The sequence below is a fragment of the Oryx dammah genome, unplaced genomic scaffold, assembly GCF_014754425.2.
Source record: "Oryx dammah isolate SB20612 unplaced genomic scaffold, SCBI_Odam_1.1 HiC_scaffold_14, whole genome shotgun sequence".
Lineage (NCBI taxonomy): Eukaryota > Metazoa > Chordata > Mammalia > Artiodactyla > Bovidae > Oryx > Oryx dammah.
The window spans coordinates 16,794,796-16,820,606 of NW_024070198.1; the positions used below are offsets into that span (position 1 = coordinate 16,794,796).

General features: G+C 37.0%; 2 protein-coding genes across 8 annotated transcripts in view; one reads left to right on the forward strand and one right to left on the reverse strand.

Annotated features, from left to right (window-relative positions):
* The window catches only part of ZNF518A (zinc finger protein 518A), a 28,307-nt gene extending 21,759 nt beyond the window's left edge, over positions 1-6,548 (forward strand). For all 6 annotated transcript variants that reach the window (XM_040254631.1, XM_040254628.1, XM_040254634.1 and 3 more), the window contains one exon: positions 8-6,548. In XM_040254631.1, the coding sequence (XP_040110565.1) occupies positions 142-4,590 (4,449 nt within the window). In that variant the 5' untranslated portion in view covers positions 8-141 and the 3' untranslated portion in view covers positions 4,591-6,548. The remainder of the gene's footprint in view (positions 1-7) is intronic.
* A 6,530-nt stretch (positions 6,549-13,078) lies between these two features.
* BLNK (B cell linker) overlaps positions 13,079-25,811 on the reverse strand; it is a 78,176-nt gene continuing 65,443 nt past the window's right edge. For both annotated transcript variants that reach the window (XM_040254636.1, XM_040254635.1), the window contains 8 exons: positions 24,156-24,183; positions 23,316-23,358; positions 22,126-22,213; positions 21,513-21,544; positions 17,827-17,903; positions 16,839-16,922; positions 15,739-15,894; positions 13,079-13,457 (listed from right to left, as the gene is read on the reverse strand). In XM_040254636.1, the coding sequence (XP_040110570.1) occupies positions 13,338-13,457; positions 15,739-15,894; positions 16,839-16,922; positions 17,827-17,903; positions 21,513-21,544; positions 22,126-22,213; positions 23,316-23,358; positions 24,156-24,183 (628 nt within the window). In that variant the 3' untranslated portion in view covers positions 13,079-13,337. The remainder of the gene's footprint in view (positions 13,458-15,738; positions 15,895-16,838; positions 16,923-17,826; positions 17,904-21,512; positions 21,545-22,125; positions 22,214-23,315; positions 23,359-24,155; positions 24,184-25,811) is intronic.

Sequence of the window (25,811 nt, forward strand, 5' to 3'; positions counted from 1 at the left end):
ATTTTAGGTGAGTTAATGTGGGGAAAATCCTGGTATTCTGAAGATGTTGCGGCACAGTATTGTTTCCTGTTCAAATTACAAGTAACTTCAAGAATTTTCAGGAAAAAAAGAATTGGGATTGTTTTGTTTTATTTTTAAATCATGCCATCTGAACAGAAACGTTTATTTTTTGATGAAAAACAAAATACTTTAAAAAAAGATTATGATGTGAAAAATGAGGTAGTTGATAGTCTCAGATCAAAAACTTCAGAACCAAAATTTCAGAACCAACTTAAACCAAACATTTCAGAAAGTAGTTTTCATTATGGACTAAAAAATGTGAAAATTGTTTTGCCGAAGATAAATATTCCAAATGAAGTCCTATTGAAACATGAAGTTGACAAATACAGAAAATTATTTCAGCATAAGCCACAGACTGCAAGAAAATCTGTCAATGTAAAGACTGTAAGCTCTGTGGAAGAGTGTATGTTGCTTCATCAGTCTGAGAGAGTTGACGAAGGTATAAAAATGTCTGCAAAAATACTGAATTTCAATTGTTTAAAGTGCCGAGATAGCACTCGGTATAGCCCAAATGATTTGCAGAAACACTTTCAAATGTGGCACCATGGTGAGTTACCTTCCTATCCTTGTGAGATGTGCAGTTTTTCAGCAAATGACTTCCAGGTATTTAAACAACACAGACGGACTCATAGAATCACATTAGTAAAATGTGACATTTGTAACAATGAGAATTTATATACTTTATTAGACTTAACAAAGCATTTTTCATCCACACATTGTGTAAATGGTACTTTTCAGTGTGAAAAGTGTGAGTTCTCCACCCAGGATGTTGGCACATTTGTTCAGCATATCCATAGACACAACGAAATCCTTTATAAATGTGGTAAATGCCATTATATATGTTTAACCAAAGGAGAGCTTCAGAAGCACCTTTATATTCATTCTGGTACATTTCCCTTCACTTGTCAATATTGTAGCTATGGTGCTACCAGGAGAGAGCACCTTGTAAGACATGTTATAACTTTGCACAAAGAACATTTATATGCGAAAGAAAAACTGGAAAAGGATAAATATGAAAAAAGGATGGCAAAGTCTTCCGCAGGACTTAAACTAATACTGAAAAGATACAAAATAGGTGCATCAAGGAAGACATTCTGGAAACGCAAGAAAGTTAACAATGCAAGTGACAGAAGTGTAGAAAAAAATACTCAAGTGCTTAAAAAAGTGAACAGAACACAGGCTACATCTGAAGACCCAAGCCATCTTGTTCAGGAACATTTAAATGAAGAAAAGCATGAAAGACTACACTGTGAGAATAATGATAAACCTGCTGAGTCAGAGTCGGAAAAACCAACTCTTCTGTCCACTGGACAATGTAATGGAGCTCAAGAGGGATCAAATTCTACTTCAAGTTTCTTGAAGACTGCTGTACAAGGACCTACAGTGTTAATGGTAAAAAACAACAGAATAACAATTCCTGCTAACTACAGTGCTAAGTTTATGGGCTTCAAGATGGTGGATGGAAAACAGCATATTGTAATAAAACTGTTGCCTACCAGTAAACAGAATTTACATTTACCAGGCTCACAGTCAGGTGCTGCAAGGGACAGTACTGCAGTTATGCAGCCCCAGACTTTGGATACCGCTACATTTTTAACAGGAGTACCAGCTGAGTTAAATGACACAGTTTGCATGAAAGCAGCTCCTTCATTTTCATCTTCATCTCCTGTACTTTCAGGGAAAGTAATTTCAGAAAAAGAAATGGCTTTGCTATCTCAGACAAGTAATAATATTCCAGCAGTGGATGATGAAAAAGGTGTATCTCCTTCACCAGTAGAGTCAGACTTGATTACAGCATCAGTGAATTTGACCACAAAAGTAGAAACAAGAGATAATGTTGACTTATGGGGCAGTCATATTACTCAATGTCACCCTGAGGTGTTAGGTACTACAGTTAAAAGTCCAGATAAAGTCAGATGTACTGCCAAACCAAATTCATACAACAGTGGAGATATGCATAATTATTGCATTAATTATATCAACTCTGAGTTACCTGTTGAATCTTCCAGTCAAGGATCATTACCTTTTCATAATTACTCAAAAGTGAATAATTCTAATAAACGTCGTAGGTTTTCAGGAACAGCAATGTGTGAAAACCCTCAAAGAGAATCTTCATCCAGCAAGACAGTTTTAACTGAGTCAGTTTTATCACTAGTGAGGAAGGAGAGCTCAAACCCAGATAGCCTGTTAGCATCTATTAGTCTTTTAAATAGTAAAGATGGAACTTTAAAAACACAAGGTGAAGTCGGAGAACAGTATGTTTTAGAAAAAGGACAGAACATTGATGGACAAAACCTATACACTAATGAAAATAAAAGTTTAGAGAGCATGACTGAAAAGCCTAAATGGGATGGCATTTCTAATGTTGAGTCACCTATGATGCCTAGGATCACTTCTGTTTTCTCACTCCAGAGCCAGCAGGCATCAGAACTTTTGCCACCTGAACTAAACCAGTTACTACTAGATGTATTAAAAGCAAAACCTGATGTAAAACAAGACTCTAGTAACAGTCCAGATAAAGATGTTCCACTTCAATGTGCCCAGTCTTTTCAGGAACATGGGGGAGAAAACAAAATAGTTGAATCTTCAAAAGACTTGAAAGTACAACGCCTTTTCCCGATTCCGTCTGGTAGTATGGGGACTAATATGCCTACAAATGATCTGAATTTAAACTGTAGTGGAAAAGAAAAGCAAATGCTGTCACAGGAGGTGAGAGATTCAGAGAAGACCCCTAAAAGTTATGGTTTTGGCACATTGCCTAAGACTCAGTCAGATGCAATAATTACACAGCAGCTCGTAAAAGACAAACTACGAGCCACAACACATTCTTTATATGTGCATAATCCACTAAATTCAGAACCAAAAAAGGCTATATTTGTTCAGACTCCAAAAGGCTTTTTTGTACCCTTGCACTTTACTAAGCCTGGATTACATGTTTCAAGAAGACCATCGGTTAATACACAAGGTATCCCTGCCCCTCTCCTTTTAAACAAGAAACCGGGAATGATTTTAACATTTAATAATGGGAAACTTGAAGGTGTTTCTGCTGTCAAAACTGAGAGTGCTCAAGCTTGTGGAACTACAGCTAAGGAAGCTTGCAGAGCACCTTTCTTAAAAGTAGAACCAAACAGTAATTGTCTGACCCCTGCACTTTGTTCCAGCATTGGCAGCTGTGTGAGCATGAAAAGTAGCCCAGAAAATACTTTGTCATTAAAAGGCCCTTATATTATTAAAACGCCAGCAAATTCTTCAGTGAAAGCTGTTCCTACTCATATAATTCCTGAGCATCAGGGCACTAAGTTGAATATCTCCACTTCAGTAAAACCACAGAACAAGATTTTTCCAAAACCACCTCTTTATACCTTTTTGCCTGATGGCAAACAAGCTGTTTTTTTAAAGTGTGTGATGCCAAATAAGACTGAGCTGCTTAAACCTAAATTAGTCCAAAATAGTACTTGCTTGAAAAATATACAGCCAAAGAAACCTGAAGGAACACCACAAAAAATATTGCTGAAAATTTTTAACCCTGTTTTAAATGTGACTGCTGCTAGTAATCTGTCAGTAAGCAACACTGGATCCTCATTGCAGAAAGACAGTGTACCATCTAACCAGACTACAGGACAGCAGAAAGAGCCAGAATCTTCTAGAGATGCCTTACCCTTCTTACTAGATGATATGATGCCAGCAAACGAAATTGTGATAACTTCTACTGCAACATGCCCAGAATCTTCTGAGGAGCCAATATGTATCACCAACCATTCAGAGGCCAGGGTATTAAGGTGTAAAACAAATTGTACAATTGAGAGAAACTTCAATAAGAAAAAGACTTCGAAAAGAAAAGTTTCAAGAATAAAAAGTCATGTAAGAAGTCAGGATTCTGAAACTGCCTTTGTATCTAGAAACAGAAACTGTAAACGCAAGTGTAGAGATAGTTACCAAGAACCTCCAAGAAAAAAAGCCTTACACAGAAAGTGTAAAGAAAAAGCAAAGCCTGAAAGTATCCCTGAATCATTTGAATTCAACAGACCTAGGCTTTCAAAAGATACAGTCAGAACTCTGCGGCTTTTCCCCTTTAGTTCCAAACAGCTTGTGAAATGTCCTAGGAGAAACCAACCGGTTGTAGTTTTGAATCATCCTGATGCAGATTCCCCAGAAGTAGTAAATGTAATGAAAACTGTTGCTAAATTTAATGGACGTGTTCTTAAGGTTTCATTGTCGAAAAGAACTATCGATGCTTTACTGAATCCAGTTTGTTGTAACCCTTCTGAAACAACTTACGATGGTTTTCCTAAGAGGCACAAAACATTTAAACCTGTTAGTTCTGTGAAGGAAAGATTCGTGCTAAAGTTAACTCTCAAAAAGACAAGCAAAAACAATTATCAGATTGTGAAAACTACCTCTGAAAATATTCTGAAAGCTAAATTTAACTGTTGGTTTTGCGGTCGAGTATTTGACAATCAGGATGCTTGGGCTGGTCATGGACAGAGGCATTTAATGGAAGCTACTCGTGATTGGAACATGTTAGAATAATTACCAAGGAAAAGTAAAATTACCTTAGAAGAAAATAGTGAGTTGGGTTACTCCATGCAGACATTTTTTACTTCAATATAGCACCAAAATTAAACATTTAAAAGTTAGCTGTATTTCATGGATGAGCAAAAGTTTCAGTGTTGCATTTGAAAATACACATTAGTTGCATCAGTGCACATTAGTTTTGAAAGAAACTAATCACAGATTTACTTTGATTTAATTTTTTTAAATATGTGTTTTCGGGAAGTTAAGGCTAAAGAAACCTATGATGAAACAGTTTTCCCAGTTTAGTGACTGTTAGTAAAGAGAGTAGCAGCTGACAGCCCCATTCCCTCTCTTCCACTAGCCTTATGAATCTTGATAACTATAGCTCCTCTGAGAAGGTTGAGAGCTCTTTCACTAAGCACCTGAAGGAGTTTCTCGTCATTCATGAAGATACTCTAAGAGAGCTTAGGTAAAGAACTTACTCTCCTGCAAGATGTAGTTCTTTTGAAGGTAACTAGGCTCCATTGAGAGTACATTTAACTCACTACAATTACACCTCATATGATGCTTGGTTAAAGTTTTTGATGAGTAGGTCTTTTTTCCTTGTAAGCTGTCTCACACATCATTGAGTGGAACACCTTTCCAAGGAGATTTTCTAAATGGCTCTCGTGTTGCAGTAGATGGGCAGTCTTGAGAGAAGAATTAACCTCTCCATCTAGTTTGAAGTTCATTTAAAGAACTTGAATATTTTTCTGAATTTGATTATATTCACCCTGCATTCCTTTTATTTAACTTGTTTGTCCCATCATAAACCAAGTGGCCAATTTTTTTCTTGGTTGCCATCCCTTTAAAAAGTGAAACGTAGAAGCACTTCCAAGGGAATGGCTTTTCTCGAAAATTAAAAATTACTCCTCAGAAACAATATTTTGAAGCAAGATTAACAAAGTAAATCATACTTTTGTGTTTATTATTAGTGTCTGAATATGTCTAATTGGGACAAACCATTTTTTGTTAGCAACGTTTCAGTATGACTGACAACCCAAAGCAGATTATGTACTGGTTGTTTGCAGTTGGAAATGAAGAAGCATTAATAGTGGACTCAGTGACAATGCATAAAACTTCAGGACAGATTCTCAAGGGATATGCCCAACAGGTAGAATTTTTAAAAGGAATGTTTTCATGACAACAGAATCATTGATTTAAACTTCTCACTTTGTAAGTTTGGGTCAAATTTTGTTGGATCATTGGATAATGGGGTTCTTGTATTAAAAAATTACTATATAATTTTTGTTACATTGTTACTACAAGTGTTATGATGTCTTTCATTGATTGAATGAAAACTTCAGGGCTTCTCCTGTATATAACAAAGAATTTAAACCTGTACATATTTTTGTACCTTTCAGTTATGTAAATTTTGCACAGAAAGTTTTTGAGATAAAAAGTTTATTTTCTTTCAATTTAGTTCTGTGCATGCACTAATAAAACTCATTGTTTAATTTAAAAGGAGTATATAAGACTTTACCCATGTTATTTTGGGGGGTTTTTATTTCAGATGTATAATTTTTTTTTATATATATAAATTCAGTTTTCAGGGATTGAACACTATTGTTAGCAAGTGCCTAAAAGATGTGAAACAGTTTACATACGTCAACTGTAACATTAGGTCCCAAATGGGCCTTTTCCCCCAATAGTTTTATTTTAAAGAAAGCCATACATAGACGCTTCAAGCTATCTTGCTATGCACATTATACATGTACTGTTTTTGTGCAGTTTGTCTACTTTCTTAGAAGTGAAGTATTTTTTGTATAAAACCTGTTACAATTGTGTTTCTTAAATTGAGCCTAAGAATGGAGTTGATTGGAAATATACAATATATATTAATAATGTGTATGGTGTTTAAAGACTGGTAAGCATTGTTAATTTCTGTAACAAACGTTTTCTTCCATTAAATTTATCTTAAGTTTGTGTTTACATATTTTTCTTTTACTGTGCTGAATTCAAATGGGAATTTTATTCTAGTGGGAAATATTTAGTTTTCAAAACTTTTTTTTTTCAATGCTAGTGAATGCAAAATAAAATGTGGACTTCCCCCACCCCCAAAGTTATAGGTGAAATTTTGTTTGAGAAGGGTAGTACGTATTACAATTTAACTATGCTGGTTAAAAAAAAAAGCCACAGAGAGGCATCTCTGGCTGTCCAGTGATTAAGACTTCGCCTTCCAATGCAGGGGGTATGGGCTTGATCCCTGGTAGGGAAGCTAAAATCCTACATGCCTCAGGGCCAAAAGACCAAAACAGAAGCATATATTGTAACAAATTTAATAAAGACTTTAAAAATGGTCCACATCAAAAAATCTTGAAAAGACACAGAGAGGGTTATGTTCTTCAGGACCCTAATGACAATAAAACTGAAATGTGGCTGTGTTATGGTTAGATTCACCTGTGTATACAGAAGGGAGAGGAGGAACTATCTTGCCACTGTTTGCAGCACTATAAAAATATACTTAAAATAATGCTAATGTTGAAGTACATATTTTTTGCCTTAAGGTTTTGAAAGCTATTTTAAAAAACTTTATGCACCAGTTCCTCTACTGCTGCTAAGTCGCTTCGGTCATGTCTGACTCTGTGCGACCCCATAGAGGGCAGCCCACCAGGTTCCCCTGTACCCGGGATTCTCTAGGCAAGAACATTGGAGTGGGTTACCATTTCCTTCTCCAATGCATGAAAGTGAAAAGTGAAAGTGAAGTTGCTCAGTCGTGTCCGACTCCCAGTGACCCCATGGACTGCAGCCCACCAGGCTCCTCCGTCCATGGGATTTTCCAGGCAAGAGTACTGGAGTGGGGTGCCATTGCCTTCTCCAGTGCATGAAAGTGAAAAGTGAAAGTGAAGTAGCTCAGTCGTGTCCAACTCCCAGCGACCCCATGGACTGCAGCCCACCAGGCTCCTCTGTCCGTGGGAGTTTACAGGCAAGAGTACTGGAGTGAGTTGCCATTGCCAGTTCCTCTAGTTGGTAACTTTTTTGAGGTTTTTTTTTTTTTTTTAACTTAGGTTATTCTGAAGGAAAACCTACTTGGAGCCTCTTACTGCCATAGCAGGAAATCTGAAAATAGAAACCTCTATCCTTCTTTCCTCCTAGCTGAAAGTTAGCTAAAGAAGGTTTTTTACAACAGTATTCATTAATTCAAAGTTCTTAGTACAACTGGAAGAGTTGGTGTTAGTTTTTCAATCCAGCTCCTGGGTAAAGAGTTTTTCATTTTTTCCCTACTTGTCCTTCTCCATTGAAAAGGGCCTATTTGTCATTTACTTAAACTAATAGTTTAACTCTTCAGAGTTCAGAGTCTTACTAAGTATTCAGCACAGATTGAAATGTAATTATTTTTAAGAATTTCATTTTTATTAAGGAGTCAACAAGATAACTTCAGTAAAGGGTCTTAACAAATAACTTAGGCTTTGTAGGCCATTAGTTTCTGTTATAACTACTTAACTGTTGTCATGCTGAAACAGCAATAAACATGTGAATGAGTGTGCCTATTTTTTTTAATTATAATTGCATGTGTTTCTTCATTTTATTAAAACTTTGTTTTAAAAAATTGTCAGTGGGCTTAATCTGGCCCATCAGATGGTTTTTCCAGCCCTTGCTTTCTCTCATAGATGTGTTCTTAGATTGAGATTTTTATTCAAAATAGAAGTTTAAGAGAGTTTTTTGTGATTCACACCAACTATACAAAAGGTTCAAAGTATTGAAACTAAAATGTGTGTAGATATGGTTACCACCATAGATGTATTTGTTCAAAAATGTAGTGAAGTTGATGAAAATAATTAGTAGATAGGTCTTTTGTGTGCTAAGAGTAATGCAGTTTATGGAGGGATCAAAAATCAAACAATTGCTATGAGAATTTATGTTCAGATTAGATGGGAAGTAGATATTAGTTCTTTTAGTGGTTTGAAATCTGTAGTGAGAAAAAGTAATAGAAATTGTTTAAGATGGGGGGAAATGGAAGTGAGCTGAAAACAATATAGTATAAATTCTGTGCAGCTCACTTAAGATTTTTTCTTGATAAGTGATTCCTTTTCACCATTGACATCTGCTTACCGAGGATTTGTCCCATTTGTGTTGAGGTATTGGCTCTGTTCCTTGCCACAGCCTTTGTTACAAACCTTGTTTTGAGCAAAGTGCCTTGGGGAATCTCATCTGGTGAAGCTTACTGATGGATGTTAGTTAAGAGTGTGGTATTTGCAGAAGAATTTCCCTATAGTGGAGAATTGAAATATAGGATCAACTTCGTTGATTTTGGTGTTCATTGCTTTAAGTATGCTCCCTTTAATAACTGGAAAATTAAGAAGTAGTCAGTATCTTAGAAGAGGTGTTTGATAAAGTCTTTGAATTATTTTTTGATTATTTCTCTAAAATGGTTTCTGTTAATAAATGCCTCTAGTTTAAAAATCTTTTTTCTTTAAAAAGTGAATATCATAAATTATGATACTGTAAATTTGAATAGGACTTCCCAGGTGGCTCAGTGATAAAGAATTTGCCTGCAGTGTAGGAAACATGGGTTATATCTCTGGGTCAGGAAGCTTCCCTGGAGGAGATGGCAACCCACTCCAGTATTCCTACCTGGGAAATCATGGTCAAATGAGCTTGGGGGACTACAGCCCATGGGATCACATAAGAATTGGACATGAGTTAGCAACTAAACAACAAATCTGAATAATGTAGGAAGAATGTTAATGTACTTCAGTTCTGAAAATCATAATTTTAGTCAATGCCAAGAATGTACTTATTTAAAAATGTTAATTTCTAGTAGAGACATTTTTAATATGTTAAAAGAAGATTTCTCCCCTGATACTTTAGAGTCCTTCAACCTAAAATGAAGGTTATATTCAGGTTGCAACTCAAATTGCCTCTTTCAATTAAGAAATGTAGGTGCCTGCTGTCTTCAATTATTTCACATTACTAATATTGTTACTGTAGGAAAACAAAATGAAAACTTGGAGAGAGTTTTGCATGACTATTTCAATATTTTGAAAATCCAAAAGAGTACATTGAGAAATAGTTAGCTTTGTGAACACTTAACAGTAGTCATTTAGAAGGCAATAAAGGAAGACCCATTTATAATAGCCACAAAATAAAAATCATGTGAATCTGCCAAAAGGAAAACCAAGCTGGGAGAAATGTTTCTGGGTGTAAGATTAAATGTAGCACTCTTTGGTTGGTCTCATTTTCCATGCCTGTGATCCGCAGATGGCTTATATCAAATAGGCGGTGGCAGCTGGGTAGTGGTGCTCATTGTGCCACTCGCAATTCCTGCAATATAAGGGACAGGACAGGACAACTACAGAAGTGTGTAGCCCCATTTTACCCCACAGCTTGCAACAGACCTACCTGCTCTGGTTAGATTGGCAGTCATGTGACAGTTTACATCTCCCAGTTTTCTGGGGCAGAAGAGCTATTGTATATACGTTAACAGCTAGTGAACCTTGGCACATTCTACTCTCCTTCCATGCCCTTCCCAACCACCAACACAGCTGTTTGACAGGGAGCATTCAACGAAGAGCCAAATTCCCAGCACTCCTTCACCCCACAACCTGCGCTATTGCACAGAGGCACAGAGTTTCTGTTCAAGGGAAGGTTGGAGTGAGCATCAAATACTTGGTAACACACTGTCTGTTGCAAGGGGCCTGACTTTATCTGGATCAGATTGGAGTCGTTTATACCCTATAGTATTGTTGAAAACAGTAGAGCAATCATCTAGCAATTACTGAAGGCCAACAATTGCTGGTGATGTCAGTAGCTATCAGTGAGAAGCTTAAAGCTTCTCTCTCTCAAGAGAGAAAATCTGAATAAAACTACAGACATCCCTTGTAATCAGAAAGGATGTGTGTGTGCTCAAGTCTGCAACCACGTAAGAACAACTCTGGCTGAATGTAGGGCAAAACTTGTAAACTCCCTGAACAGTGAAAGAAATTTCAAGCCATACACAAATCCAATGTAAAGGGTGTAAATCTCACTGATTCAGGAGTCTTAAGCACAACCTCTGATCAATCAGAGTGTATGCGTGTTAGTCGCTCAGTCGTGTTCTACTGTTTGTGATTCCATGAACTAAAGCCCACCAGGCTTTTCTGTCCATGAAATTCTCCAGACAAGAATACCAAAGTGGATAGCCATTTTTTTATCCAGGGGATCTTCCCAACCCAGGGATCGAACCCAGGTCTTTTGCATTGTAGGTGGATTCTTTACTGTCTGAGCTACCAGGGAAGCCTGATCAATCAGTGGCTAATGACTAAATAGTGTCGACTCAGAAGCAACCCCTAGGCAGTCAGACTTAAGGATAAAACTGAGGGGGAAATAAGTTGACCACTGACATCAGAGGCTGCATACTGTGGGGACAGACTTGGTGAATTAGTACAGCCAAGTTACTAAAACGTCCAGAGTAGGGGACGAGTATCCAGAGATCCTGCAATATTATTATAATAACTAAAATTATAAAAATTAAACTGTCTAGTTTTCAACATAAAATTAGACCTTCAAAGAAAGTGTGACATACCAGGGAAAAGGGCACTAGAAACTTCATTTGAGGGGTTCCAGATGTAGGGTGAATGTTAAGCAGCTATTACAAATATGTTCAAAGACCTAAAGGAAACCAGATTTAAAGTATTTAAGTATTTCTGACAGTGTCATATCAAATGGAAAATATCAGTAAGATAGAAATTACAAAAAAAGAACAAAATGAAAAATTTTTAGTTGAAAAGTACAATGACCAAAGTGAAAAATTTAATAGAGAGGCTCAACTGTTGATTTGAACTGGCAGAAGAATCAGCAAATCTGAAGATCAATAAGAGATTTGAAATACGAAGCACAGACAGAAAAAAGAATGAAGAAAAGCAGTCACACCACATACACAAAAATTAAAATGGATTATAAACCTAAATATAAGCAAAAACTATAAATCTTGTAGAAGTAAGATTTATGACCATTGTTTTGTCAGAGCCTTCTTAGATATGACACCAAAATCACAAGTGAAAAAATGAGAGAAAAAAGATACCTCAATTTTATTGGAAGACATTGTAAAGTTGATCTGTTTCACCTAGTTTGGATTAATACAGATTTGATTTCAATTTTCATTTTTTAAAAACTTTGCTCTACATAGCTTTATCTCTCCACCCCAATGCTATTATTGTCATAGATTATAGCTTTATAAATTGTGTGCCCATCAAGTCAGATTTATAATTATTACTTTCTGCATTTTTTTTAAATTAGAAGGGGAAAAAGTTACAAATAAAAATTACATAGTTTTTTTTTTTGTCTTTTATATTTACCTGTGCTGGTGTTTGTATTTACATTTATCAGTTCTGTGTTTTCTTTGTGTAGAATTGCATTACTAAGTAGTATCCTTTAAACCTGAAGGACTTCTTTTTGGACAGCAGATCTGCTAGCAATGTTTACCTGAAAATGTGCTAACTTTTCCTTTTTGAAAACTAGTTTTGCTGAATACAGAATCCTTGAGTGGCAATTTTTTCTATGCAGAACTTTGACTATGTCATTTCACTGCCATTTGGCTTCCATGGTTTCTGACAAGAAATCATCTGTTAATCTTATTAAGAGCCCTTCTTATGTGAAGAGTCACTTTGCTCTTGCTACTTTTAGGATTCTCTGTCTTCCAATAGTTTAATTATGATATTCCCAGTTTTTTCCTTTTTTTTTTTTTTAACAGTTTATCCTACTTGAAGTTCATGAAGCTTTTTGGGTTGGTAGACTAATTTTTTTTTAAATCAAATTTGGGGAGTTTTTATTATTCAAATATTCTTTCTGATGTTTTTTCTTCTCTGCTTCAGAGATTCACATTTTGAATATACTACTATGCTTGATAGTGTTCCAGAGGTCTCTAAGGCTCTGTTCATTTCTCTGTCTTTTTATCTTTCTCTTCCTCAGTATAGACAATGTTAATTGATTTATCTTTAAGCTCATGGGTTCTTTCTTCTGCCTGCTCAGATCTGTTGCTGAGCCCCTCTAGTGAATTTTTCATGTCAGTTATTTTACTTTTCAGCTCTATATAAAGTTATAGAATTAACTTGCAGAAAGTCTGTATCTGTATACATCTCTTGTTGGAATTTATATTAATCTTGAGCTCACAAAATGGGGAGGGAATGGCAACCAACTCCAGTTTTCTTGCCTGGAGAATTCCATGGATAGACCATGAGGTCGTAGAGAGTCAGACACAGCTGAGCAACTAATGCACACACACACACACACACACACACACACACAAAAGAACCATTACATCCCTCTTATCTGTACTAATGAATATCATACATTATTATTTTATTTTAAACAGGACATAATTGTCAAGCACTGCCAGTAGACACCCTAGTTACATTAGTGCACCAGGACTATTGTGGTGGCCTAAATTTTTAGCAGCTTTGTTTTATCCAAGAATATCATTTTCTTATTTTGGAAGTAAAGTGTTATTTTCTTACATGACTGAAAATACTTTACGCCTTTTTTTTTTTTAAATAGAGACATTTATTTGGAGAATATTGGTAGCATATTCTCAGCCTCACCAGATATTAACAGTTTTTCAGTTCAGGCAATAGAACAAGTCCTTGTGAGCTTCTAATAAGGAAATCCACAGCTTCCTCATCTGTTTTATTACTGGATGATTTATAACCCAAAATATGAACTTTGAGGGCTTTTTCCTTAAAAGTGGAAGTAGGGAAAATATCTGAAGCAATGATGTTGACTTCCTTTTAAAAATGTTTTTTAATTTACGGAACTTTAACTGCATATTTCAGTCTTGTGGAATCTTTTGTGTTATTCTGACTGTCAATAAGGACCAGGGGGTTGTGTTGATGATTCTTGATGATTTCAGCAACACTTCCAAAGTACTAGAACAAGAAAACGTAGATGAATTATACATTGGAACTTATGTTAACCTTGAGCTCTACTCCTCCCGTATTCTCCCACTCTTTCAGGTTAGTCAAAGTTACTATTCCCAGCTGACATTTTATCCAAAAAAGACTAAATTAACAAAGGCCACAACCTTTGAGGTGTCAGACCCTGGCCAGTCAATAAGATTAAAAACACAACTGACATCCTCAATTAGTATAACTACTTACAGAAATTACTTTGTTATGTTGTAATATTTTGTTTTTTATTTAGCATCAAGTATAAAACTCATACATTGAATTTCATCTTTATAAAACATAGACTGTCTGTTATGTTGCATGTCTTAGATACACGGATTGATGTAATAAATTAATCTTAGAATTTAGTGTCAAGAGAGTTATTTCTGAGATTAATTCATGCTTGTTTTTGTGTTCTTTTTTTTAACAAGAAAAACTTTATAAACCCTCATATATCCATTTTTGCTTTAGCTCCTAATAAACTTAGAGCTAAATTAGTATCTAATTAATAATGGAATTTCATGCAAGGTGGTTACTATACATACTTATTTTTCTGTATATTAATTTCTATTGTCTATTAGTTTTAATTTAAGGCTATCACAATTTTTTTCTGAAAAGTAATCAATGTTTTAAATGGAGGATATAATAAATGCAACACAGACCATAAAATGATATGCATCAATTATACAAAAGTGCTACAAGCTCACAATTATCAAATAAAGCCTTTTACGGTCATTTTTTATTTTTATTTTTATTTATTTATTTTTTTTAATTTATTTATTTATTTTTAATTTTTACTTTACAATTCTGTATTGGTTTTGGCATAGATTGTGATAATTGTTTTGCAACACTGCTATATAATTTAGCAATAATCAATTGATTTTTAGTTTTTCATATAAAGATAAACATCTAGAATAAAAAGTGTTTAAAAGCTTTCATTAATTATTTGGATAACTTCCAAATAGTATATATTAAATAAATATTCAGAATATTAGTCAGTTTTTCAAATGAAACACCAGTTGTTTTCTCAATAACTGCCTTCTGAATACTAGGTCAGGGAGGAGAGGTGAGAGACAGAGACTTCCAAATACCTTTAGTCTTTATTTCTTACTTTCTTTTCAGTCATTTCCCCCTCTTGTGCTTGCCAGTGAATTTTTTATGATACTCATAAAGACATTCATTCTGTTTGTTTGGCACAGCATATTGTTAAACTGAATGCAGTTGGAGGTTAAATTTATGGACTAACAAACCAAGAAAAGAAATAGCACAACCTCTTTGCAGTGAATTCCAAATGAAAAAGTGTGTTCTGAACCCAGGAAATAGAGGAAAGAGTTGCTATGCTTACACAAATAAGCATCTCACTCTGTCCTTATGCTCTTCTGAATATTTTTGAGTATTACTTTGTTGCAGTTTGGGGATTGAAATATTTGAAGTAGGGTGTTGACCTGAGTTGAAATATTTGAAGTAAGGAGTGGAGTTGAGGCCTTTTTGTAATATTTTTGTTATTTAAAATACTTTTAATATCCCATATTTAAGATATAAGCTTATACACATATTTCTGATTTAATTGAATAAAGAATTGAACATAACTTAGTTGCAGTTTCCCCTTAACACTCCTTTTTTCTGTCTACATTAATTCAGTGTATTTGAAATATTCACACATGGACCGAAAAACAATGTGTTTGATAACTCAAAATCCATGATCAATAAAATAAAGCAACTATAGCATATCAAAGCAATAAAATACTCAATATATATCCACATAATGCTGAAACAGTTGCAAAAAAGTTAATCATGTAGATACTTTTTCTACCCTAAAATACTCAAACACAAAGACAAACAGACTTTTTAAGATATCCACATGCTTAATATCATATAACCAAAGTTTTAATTTTTCAATTCAAATTTTCAGTATCTGTGACAAATAATATTTTTATTGTAGATAATTTAAGTAAATGTTTTAAAGAACTGTCATATTTCTAGATGCTAGTATAATAATATGTGTTTATTTTAATATCCATAGGCCAGATATCTGGGGAGTAGGGTGATACTCTGATCTATTCATTCTGGGATAGGGATGAAGATTCTTTAAGCCAAGAAGAATCATTGTTTACCAGAGTTTTCTAGCAGGACAAGGAAGTCTAAAGCCCCTCTAAGAGCTCAAAATTTATCTGCGAGTATTTCAGGACCACTAAAAAGGACAGCTCCTGCATCCACCTTTAAGCCTTTTACAGAAGTATTGTATTAGAGAGAAATTACTGACCTCTTCACCAGTTTTCTTTCGGCCCAAAGCATACTGTTTTGTTGCTTCAATAAATCGCACAGGGATATTATATACTCTCTTATTAAAAAATACAACTAATGTATATGGCTGTTTGGAATCATGGCCAGAGCTCTTCCGAATAAGAAATGATCCATCCTGTTTATTAAAAGAATAATTAAGATTAGTGTTAACTTGTATTTCCATAGGTTAAAAATCAGTTTATGAAAATACCTATATTATATTCAAAAGGTAATTATTTAGGTATATGATTTTCATTACTGATTAGAACTTGTTTTATTTTCTAAGAAAATACTTCAGTAAAATATATACTTATAGAAAACTCTGAATGAGGTCAGTGCTAGTTTTTGAGGCACTGAAGATACTAAGTTTATAGGATCTGGAAATGTGTGAAGGGACACATTAAGGTCAAATCTAAAGGGCACTCTTGAACTAGGAACCATGTTCACAAGTTACCTATGAATAAGAAAACATATCAGACAAATTCCATTCAAAAGCACTATAAGAAGAAAGAAGACATTGGGAACCAAAACATTTCAACTGATAGCACATGGAACTCTGCTCAGTGTTATGTGGCAGCCTGGATGGGAGGGGAGTTTATGAGAGAATGGATACATGTATATGTATCCATATTTGTATATGTATGGCTGAGTCCCTTCACTGTTCACCTGTAACTATCACAACATTATTTGTTGATCAATTGTACCCCAATACAAAATAAAAAGTTTTAAAAAATGTAACATGGCATTCCAAATTTAATTAAATATCTTTTAAAATATTATAGAATCATAAATTCAAAAATTATGAACAAAAAGTGGACAAAAAACAGCAAGGAAAAATACAATGAGTTGATTAAACTCAGGAAAGAAGTTGAAGAGAAAGCAAAACTATCTCAGAAATGAAGAAGAAATTATAAGGAGGGCATGGTAACCCACTCCAGTATTCTTGCCTGGAGAATCCCCATGGACAAAGGAACCTGGCAGTCCGTGGGGTTGCAGAGAGTTGGACAAGCACACACTATCAGGGTGACAACTGTGCCAATATAGGCTGAGGGCAGAATATGATATTTAAAACAGTCAGACCTTGTTTGATCTGTATAATGCCTCTTCAGCTGACTTTCGATCACAGGCACCAGCATACCACGGTTTACAGTGAACATCCGCTTCCTGTGAATGAGAAGGCATTGTTAAGCATGAGATGGCACTTCAGTGACACTGTAGTTTCTGCACTAGAAACAAAATTTGCATCACCAGAAAGACCTAACTACATTTGGACCAGTAATCTGAAAATGAGTTTTATGCTTCTTTTGCTCAGCCTGGAGAATCCCAGGGACGGGGGAGCCTGGTGGGCCGCCATCTATGGGGTCGCATAGAGTCAGACACGACTGAAGCGACTTAGCAGCAGCAGCAGCAGCAGCAGCGGCAAGGATTACATAATTTTCCCATTTAGTCTTAGGGGCTGGACTTAATACTTGAACATAAAAACTAAGTCCTGCCAGATTCCTGAACCATTTATTCCTTTCTCCTAAACAAGTTACCACCTCCTTTTCTATTATAATCTTATTGTTGTTGCTATGTGGACTGTTCTGTAATTTACAAAGCATGTTTACAAATATTATCTTATTTGATTCTTATAACCACTTTGAAGGCAAGATAAATATCTGCCATCATCCTTATTTTAAATTTTAGAAAGCTTAGAGACTTGCCCTTTCTCTGTCTTTTTTTAAAACTGCTATTTTATGTGTTTTAATATCATATGCCTCCACAGATCTATTCTGAGAAAATTACATAGTTTAAATAGAATCTATGTGAGAAGGAGAACAATAAAAACAGCACACATCTTTGCTAGTTTTGAAGAAGCACCAATGGTTATTTATGGCATCCAGAACACAAATTAGAATAAATGGAGCGAGGTCTTAACAACTGGGGTGGGGGGTGGAATGTATTCTGTACCCATCAGCAAATGACAACTCACAAGCCAACTTAAAATAGAATGTGTTCTCAAGTTTCACTTCCAAATCTCTTATAAGAAGGCATGCCCTTTCCTGCAGTTTATGAGTTCATTTCATACCTGTTCTGACAAACTAGAGTTAGATGAAAAGCTGGGTAGTGGGCCATCCACAGTTGGGCTTCCCCCTTCTGGAAATCCTGAAAAGGATTTGAAAAGTCAGTGGATCCTGTTATATCTCGACGTTACTATGCCTGTATGTCAGCACTGTGGTGGGTGCTGCAAGGAGCATACACACACTGAAAAATCACACACACCAAAAAATCCTTAAGAGTATTGCTTCTCAAAGTGTGGCCGGAGGACCCTGGGGATCCCCAAGACTCTTTCAGGGGATTTGCAAGGTCTTTTCTAAATACATATCTCTGTGAAGCCCAATTTTCTTCGTATACTTCAACCAGTAAAACATACTTTAACAGGTTGAATGTAGACGCAGATTTGAGAATTCGGCTGTCTCTGTTACTGCAAGCATTTAATAAATTTTAAAAGTGTAAAGCGACGCCACTCTTCTCACTAAATCTTTTTTTTAATATAATTTTTTCATAGAAATATGTCACTTATAAACATAATAAGTTTAACATTTTTTAAATGGGTTAATAAATTTTTAAAATGTCTTTTAATTAACACATTATTACTAGAAAGAAACACATAAACCATAGTTCTTTGGGTCTGCAGTGCTTTTAAGAGTGTTAGAATGGTCCTGAGGTCAAAATAATTGAGAATTGCTGCCTTAAGTACAAACTCCATCTAAATGTGGAGACATGAAATGGAGAAAATACTTGGCTGTATTCATTCATTCAAAAGCTTTGGGAATATACAGCTGTCAACAAAACAGCAAAATATCCCTCCCTCCTTGAGCTTAAACTTTAATGGAGTGAGATAGGCAATAAAAATATAAGTAAACATACATATAATATTACAGAGTCGTAGTGCTGTGAAGAATAGACGGGAACGGGTGGCGGATAGCTTTGGGCAAGTAGTATGTTTATATAGACAGGTCAGGGAGACTTCACTGAGATGACACTTGGGTAAGATCTGCAGTTGGAAAGGGAGCAGGCATGTGTATATCTCAGGGAAGGATGTTCCAGGTATAGGAAACAGTGAATGCAAGGGCCTGGCAAATTTGAGGAATAGAGAGGTGGCCACTGTGCCTGGAGAGCAGTGAGAAAGGGGAGAAGAATAAGGAATGAAGTCAGACAGGAGGTGGGGAACGGGCAAGGTTTGTGGGACTCCTGGGACACTTAACATGACTTGAGCTTTAACAAGCATGGCATGGGAAGCTTTTGGAGGGTTTTGAACAGAATAGTAAAATTGTCTGCCTGTCTTTTAATAAGGTCACTCTGGCTCCAGGGCTGAAAATAGAGAGAAGGGGGTAAGAACAGAGAGAGGAGACCAGTTGAGTGTTGCAAACCCAGACGGGAGATGATGGTGCCTTGAAGCAGATAGTATCAGTGGGAGTAGCAACAGTGATTGGATTCTGAACATATTTTGAAGGAACAGTTGGAAGGAGTGTGAGGAAAGCAAGCGAAGAGTCATGGGTGACTCTAAGGTTTTGCCCAGAGCAACGAGAGTTGTCCTTCCTAAGGAGGGAAAGTCTGCAGGAAAAACAGGATTAGATGAACCAAGTGCTTCAGATAAAATCCTGGATGTTCCAAGGTGAGAGCCACCATTGTTAATAGGAGGGAGCAGTGTGGCAGGCCCAGCAAGGTTAGGTATGAAGGAAGGCTGCCTTCTAACAGATGGGGACAATATTCCCAGATGGGAGCAACATAAGAGGTGGTCACGTGCTTCGAAGGTACATAGTACAAGCTGGCTAAGGGTTTCCACAGTTTGGGCAGCCAAGGGAGTTCAAGGCTGACATTTTCCGATCCCTGGATGTGTGCTGGTCCTGTTCTCTTTTCCGAGTCTTAGCTCATTTCCCCCTCACATGTGCCCTATGTAGGAGGAGCTCTCAGACTGTTTTATAGATAAGGTCTTACCTGGCCACTGCAGCCCTCACTGCTCCATTCCTCTCTGTGCCCACCCTCTGCCTCTTTGCTTCATTTTTCTTTACCGTATGACTTTTCTAGTTGTTTATGTTTCCTGTCTCCTCCAGTAGAATAGAAGCTCCATAAGGGAGGGACTCATTTGTTTTGTTCACTGCTGTAGCCCCTGTGTCTAGAATCAGTTCAGTTCAGTTGCTCAGTCATGTCCAACTCTTTGTGACCCCGTGAACTACAGCGCATCAGGCCTCCCTGTCCACCACCAACTCCCGGAGTTTACTCAAACTCATGTCCATTGAGTCGGTGATGCCACCCAACCATCTCATCCTCTGTTGTCCCCTTCTCCTCTCGCCTTCAGTCTTTCCCAGCATCAGGGTCTTTTCAAATGAGTCAGTTCTTCACATCAGGTGGCCAAAGAATTGGAGTTTCAGCTTCAGCATCAGTCCTTCCAATGACTATTCAGGACTTAGTTCTTTTGGGATGGACTAGTGGGATCTCCTTGCAATCCAAGGGACTCTCAAGAGTCTTCTCCAACACCACAGTTCAAAACCATCAATTCTTCGGCGCTCAGCTTTCTTCACATTCCAACTCTCACATCCATACATGACTACTGGAAAAACCATAGCCTTGACTAGACAGACCTTTGTTGGCAAAGTAATGTCTCTGCTTTTCAATATGCCATCTAGGTTGGTCATAACTTTTCTTCCAAGAAGCAAGTGTCTTTTAATTTCATGGTTGCAGTCACCATCTGCAGTGATTTTGGAGCCCCTCAAAATAAAGTCTGTCACTGTTTCCACTGTTTTCCCATCTATTTGCCATGAAGTGATGGGACCAGATGACATGATCTTAGTTTTCTGAATGTTGAGTGTCTAGAATAGTGCCTGGCATATAGCAGATGGTTAATAAGTATTTGCCAATTGAAAGAATGACTTGGGTTAAAAAACAGTAAAGGGTATAATAAAACTTTACATAGTAAAAAAAAAAATTCTATAGCCACACCATTTCACTTTGTGTTCAGAATTTTAGAAAAGTTATATTTTGTTTCATTTATTTAAGATGAATCAACTTCTAGTTAAAACCTAGTAAACAGATTCATGTTTATTTAAACACATGTAAATTTTGTATACAATAATTATTCTCTTTATTTAAATGTATCAAATCTTGAATACTTTGGAATAGTTTTCAAATTATCCATGTCAGGAAGGGGTTTTGTTTTGTGTTTTCATTTTTTCCCCTAGATTAAGTAGAAAGCAAATCAAGGTTTAGGTAACTGTGTTCTGTGAGCCTGCCTTCATATTTTTAGGATATTGTATTATTTGCTTTGGGAAAATTATTCAGATATTTGCTAAATCTTCTTTTCAGGGTACCTTTTATAGATACATTTTATAATCATTAAAAGGTATTTTAGATTAATTTAAATATCATTTACTGAAGACCTTCTATGTACCAGGCACAACATGTTGTTTTACTTAATCATCTTATTTTGAAAATAGTTATATTGTTGTTGTGAAAAAAATTAAATAAATGATGATCAGTAAAATACTCAATCAAAACTAAAAAAGAAAAAAGTAAGAATGATCCCAAATCTATTTACTTTTCAGAACAGCTCTATTAAATAAGTATTCTTGGCCCCATTTTACAGATGAGGAAACAAGCTGGAGAGGATACTCCACTGGAAGAGGCAGTATTTCCCTGGACCCTTGGGTGGAGACATGAAGCGCCAGCTCACACAATACTTGATATTGCTCTTCATGCCTTCATTGTACTTACTTGGCAGAGGTATGGGTTTTTGATGAACTGCCCTGAAAGGAAGAAATTCAGATTAATTAAAGGGCAATGCACAAGATGAATAAGTTTGACTTTTTGTTTGCACTGAAAATACTCTGAACAGGTGCATCACAAAGGATCAACAGGAAGAACCAATAAACCATATCTAAAGACAGGAGAGACACTACAGCCTTCAAGAGAAGAAGATTATTCCCTTTAGTTTCTTTAAAAGAAAGAGGGTTAGCTTGTGTTAGATTTTACTTCAGTCCAATAATTAACCGAAATATTAGTTAAGTCTCTGTGATTCTAAGCAGTTCTTTTAAAGTTGTTGCCTACTTAACATTTTTTAAAAATTTTAATTGCAAAGCTGCTGCTGCTGCTGCTAGGTCGCTTCAGTCATGTCCAACTCTTTGCGACCCCGTGGACTGCAGCCTACCAGGCTCTTCCGTCCATGGGATTTTCCAGGCAAGAGTACTGGAGTGAGGGTGCCATTGCCTTCTCCAATTGCAAAGCAATAAAATACTAAATCTTTACTGATCACTATAAGCCAGTGTTTCTGTGCAGTATGACAATACAGATGTCAAGGAAACTTATTTTCAAAGGAAAAGATTCTTACTTCTGGGCAGGAGGAGGAAACACCGGTGACTGCATATTTTCTTGTCTGTGACTAGATCCCCGGTGGCGTTCAGCAGGTATAGGTTTTTCTGCATTAAGGAAATAATCATATTAGGATTAGAAGGAAACGTCTGTCCCCATGCCCAAGCCCAGTATCAACTGAGAAGAACTGAGTTTGGTCAAATGTCTTCCCGTGAACAAGTCTTTCACCAAGAAGCTCTGAAGCCATGAAGTTTGCTCAGAGTTGTACTTACTTCCTGTAGAGGCTCACCCTAAGGCTTCACTATCACTCCAAGCTCCCTGCTCAGCAGGCATGGAAGACTATAAAGAATGGAAGGATAGCAAGCCAAAAGCATCAGAGGAAAGGCAGAGAAAAACAAGACAACAGGAAAGAAGTCTGGAGGAAAGATGTGGGAAATGATGGAAGAGACCCAGCAGAGCAATGAAAGCAGACAGGTGAGTTGTAATGCACATTCAGAAAATGTCTACCATCCATCGTCAGAGACAGGTATGCCCGTGTTAACTCAGGAAATGGTAGCTTTTAACATGGAGTACCTTCAAGTGTGGAATTAGATGGGTACAGAGCTTTCGTTTCTATGTAGTGTTTTAGGTCTTGAGATTATGAATGATTCTTCTGTTTTTTTTTTTTTTTCTCCCAGTATTTTTCAAATTCAAATTTTTTTAAATGGGAAAGTTCTAATAGAAAGTATACATGGTTATGATAAAGGAAAGGTAGCCTTTGAAGGTGTACTAAGAAGATAGATATTTGAACTCAGGAAACATTATTTTGAAAACTCAGCACAAGAACTTGTTCAAACAGATTTGTTAAAATTTCATTACTTAACTTAGCCATTAATTCTGAGACATGTGAATGGTTCTAAATCAGTCTGCACACTTATGTAAGGTTGTGATACAGTTTCTGGCAAGTCATATCTGTCTACAGACAGGCAGGTTTGGGGCATGTCCACTGTGGCCTACTGCACAGATGTAGCTTGGCAAGCCCAAGTCCTGATCAGCTTTGCTACTCACTACTCATGGCAAAGTAAAGACTGTTCTGTTTAAAAATTGAGCTTTATGTTTACAATTGCCTTATAAATAATGAAAAAAATTTAGAAATATATTTGTATACAAATTTTTAATCAAAATAACTTTTAGAGGACATGCTCTTCCGTCAAAGTAATATAGATTTACCTTCGCAAACACTTGAGACATTCTGTTGAGAGGCAACTGGAGTCTATTAAAAAAAAAGGGTAAGGATCTTCAATACAGTGGTATGCGGAAATAAAAGTCAAAACAATAATATTAAAATAAATACTGGGGATAATATTTCTTTGATGCATGGCTTTTCTTTCAATGACAAGAACAACCATTAAAAACACACAGTCCCCCGCTCAACCTTTGCATCAGTTGACAATGGACCGGCAGTGTGTCATGGAAGGAGCAGTGTCACTTTGGTGTGGGGTCTCCCCAGTCTGTCAGCAGGGCTGGTAGAGCCATGGCCCCTCAGCAGCTGCTGGGCAGTAGCGCCTATGCAGTGGAAATCTGGCTTCTGGCTTAGGTCTCAGAACCCCACCATCTTGGTGTTTGTGGTTGTAAATGTCAGGCTACAGTGTAGATACTAGGTCAGGATGGGCTTCCTTAAATAGTGGGCTGGCTCAGGTTCCCCACGTTCTGGCCAGAATATGAGTGTAGTCAGGACTGTGTGCCTGATGTACAGTTGTCAGTCATTAGCTCCCAGGCCAGCAGGTGGGGAAGCAGACCCAGGGCCTCCCAAGGGGAAGACAGAGGTCACAAGAGGCAGGGAGCCTGGCCCCTGCAGCCACTTACTCAGTGAAGCCACAAGCTTCCTGGAGGATGGGACCCTCCCATCTTCCCTGCCTAACTGAGGATTCCAAGATTCTCTTGGACTATCCAGGCAGCAACAAGACTGCTGTGTTCCTCTTAGCTGAAAGCATTGTCAACTTTAAATAAATGGGTAAGAATGAACAACGCAGGAAATATGAAGCACATTTAAATGCACAATTAACTTACTGTCTTCAGTGGCATAGCTGTTTTCTTCCTGGGGGATAAAAAGAGATTGACTTTGTTAAAACACAGCAGAGATAAAGAGGAGCTGACAACTTATCATTTTACTCTCAAATATAAACTAGAATAATGAAAGTGATACAAGTGTCTAAGAAGATGATCCATGAAGGGCAGAGAGGGGCAGAAACAGGATTCAGTCATGATCTTCTGAACCTCAGATAGCGTCTGCTAACAGATGGCCAAGGGGTTAATGGGGATAAACAGGAGAGCCAGTTGCCAGGGAGTCAAGATAACTGAGCTCTTGCTCCAGTTCTGCAACGAATTACTCTGTGACCTCAGGCTTCTCTCTTGGCTGTGAGGGCCAGTCTGAGCTTTAGTTTCCTCATCTGTGATGTAAGGACCACAAATAGTATTTTCAAAGGTGCATGGAGATCCCTCCCTTCCCCCAACAGCACCCCAGGGCTACTGTCTGGGGCAGGAAGGTGAAGATGTGAGGGTGGCCAAGCAGGTGTGTTTGGCAGCCAACGCCTCCCCATGCCAGTGGCCCTCCAGCCTCTGGTGACTCCTCTCTACTGGACATCTGCCTAGAATTTCACTCCAAACAGATAAACCCAAGACAAATGACATGTTTGAAAACCACTGTGACCTCTGGTCCTGAGGGTTCTTGTATGAGCTAACATACCAGTTTGTCTTAGTTCAGTAGAGACTGGACTCTAATGTTGTGCAATGTACTTAGTTGCTCAGTCATTTCTGAGTCTTTGTGACCCCATGGACTGTAGCTTGCCAGGCTCACCTGTCTGTGGGGATTCTCCAGGCAAGAATACTGGAGTGGGTTGCCATGCCCTCCTCCAGGGGATCATCCCAATCCAGGGATCAAACTCAGGTCTGCATTACAGGCAGATTTTTTACCATCTGAGCCACAAGGGAAGCTAAGGCTTTATAATTGTCGTCTGCATTTATTCTAAATATTGGCTTTCTTTCTATCTCTAACTTTGTTTCAGCTGAGAGCTGGAAGATTGGGGGAAGGATACTAACAATTCCCAAGTGCCTCTAAGACACCTTGTACTGGGTTAGACTATTCACATGTTATTTAAACCTCACACTGTCCTTTTTAAATGGGTATTTTCATTACATTTTAGAGATTAGGAGACTAAGTAACTTGTCTGAAGTGATAAAACTAAGCCAAGAGAGAAGTGTGCACAGTTTTGCTTAATAAACCCCTGAAATTAAAAGCTTCTTTGCTTTACTCAAAGGCAGAATTAAGACTATAACCATGCAGGCCAGCCTTGGACACATTTAAGTGTGCTTTTAAAATAGCCTGTTGAGCCAATATGACATTACTGGGTCACTATTTGTGGTATTAACACATTAGAGTACTCACCCAACAGTTTACAAACTTCTTCTAAGTTCAGCGAGAAAGAATGACCCTCTCATCTCCATTCTGAAAGGAACCTTAGCAGTGTTGCTTTGACTGAACACCCTGTACAAGCTGCTCTGTGTACACATTTGTTTACAGATCACTAACTACTTGGAAGAGAAGCCAAGGAGTAGAAAGGAGGAATGAAACCTGCTTATGGGTCTTAAAATTATTCAAGCTCTGGAGCTTCTGTTTTGTGGAGCACAAGCCACTGAGCTCAAGATTTAACTGACTCAAGATTTAGC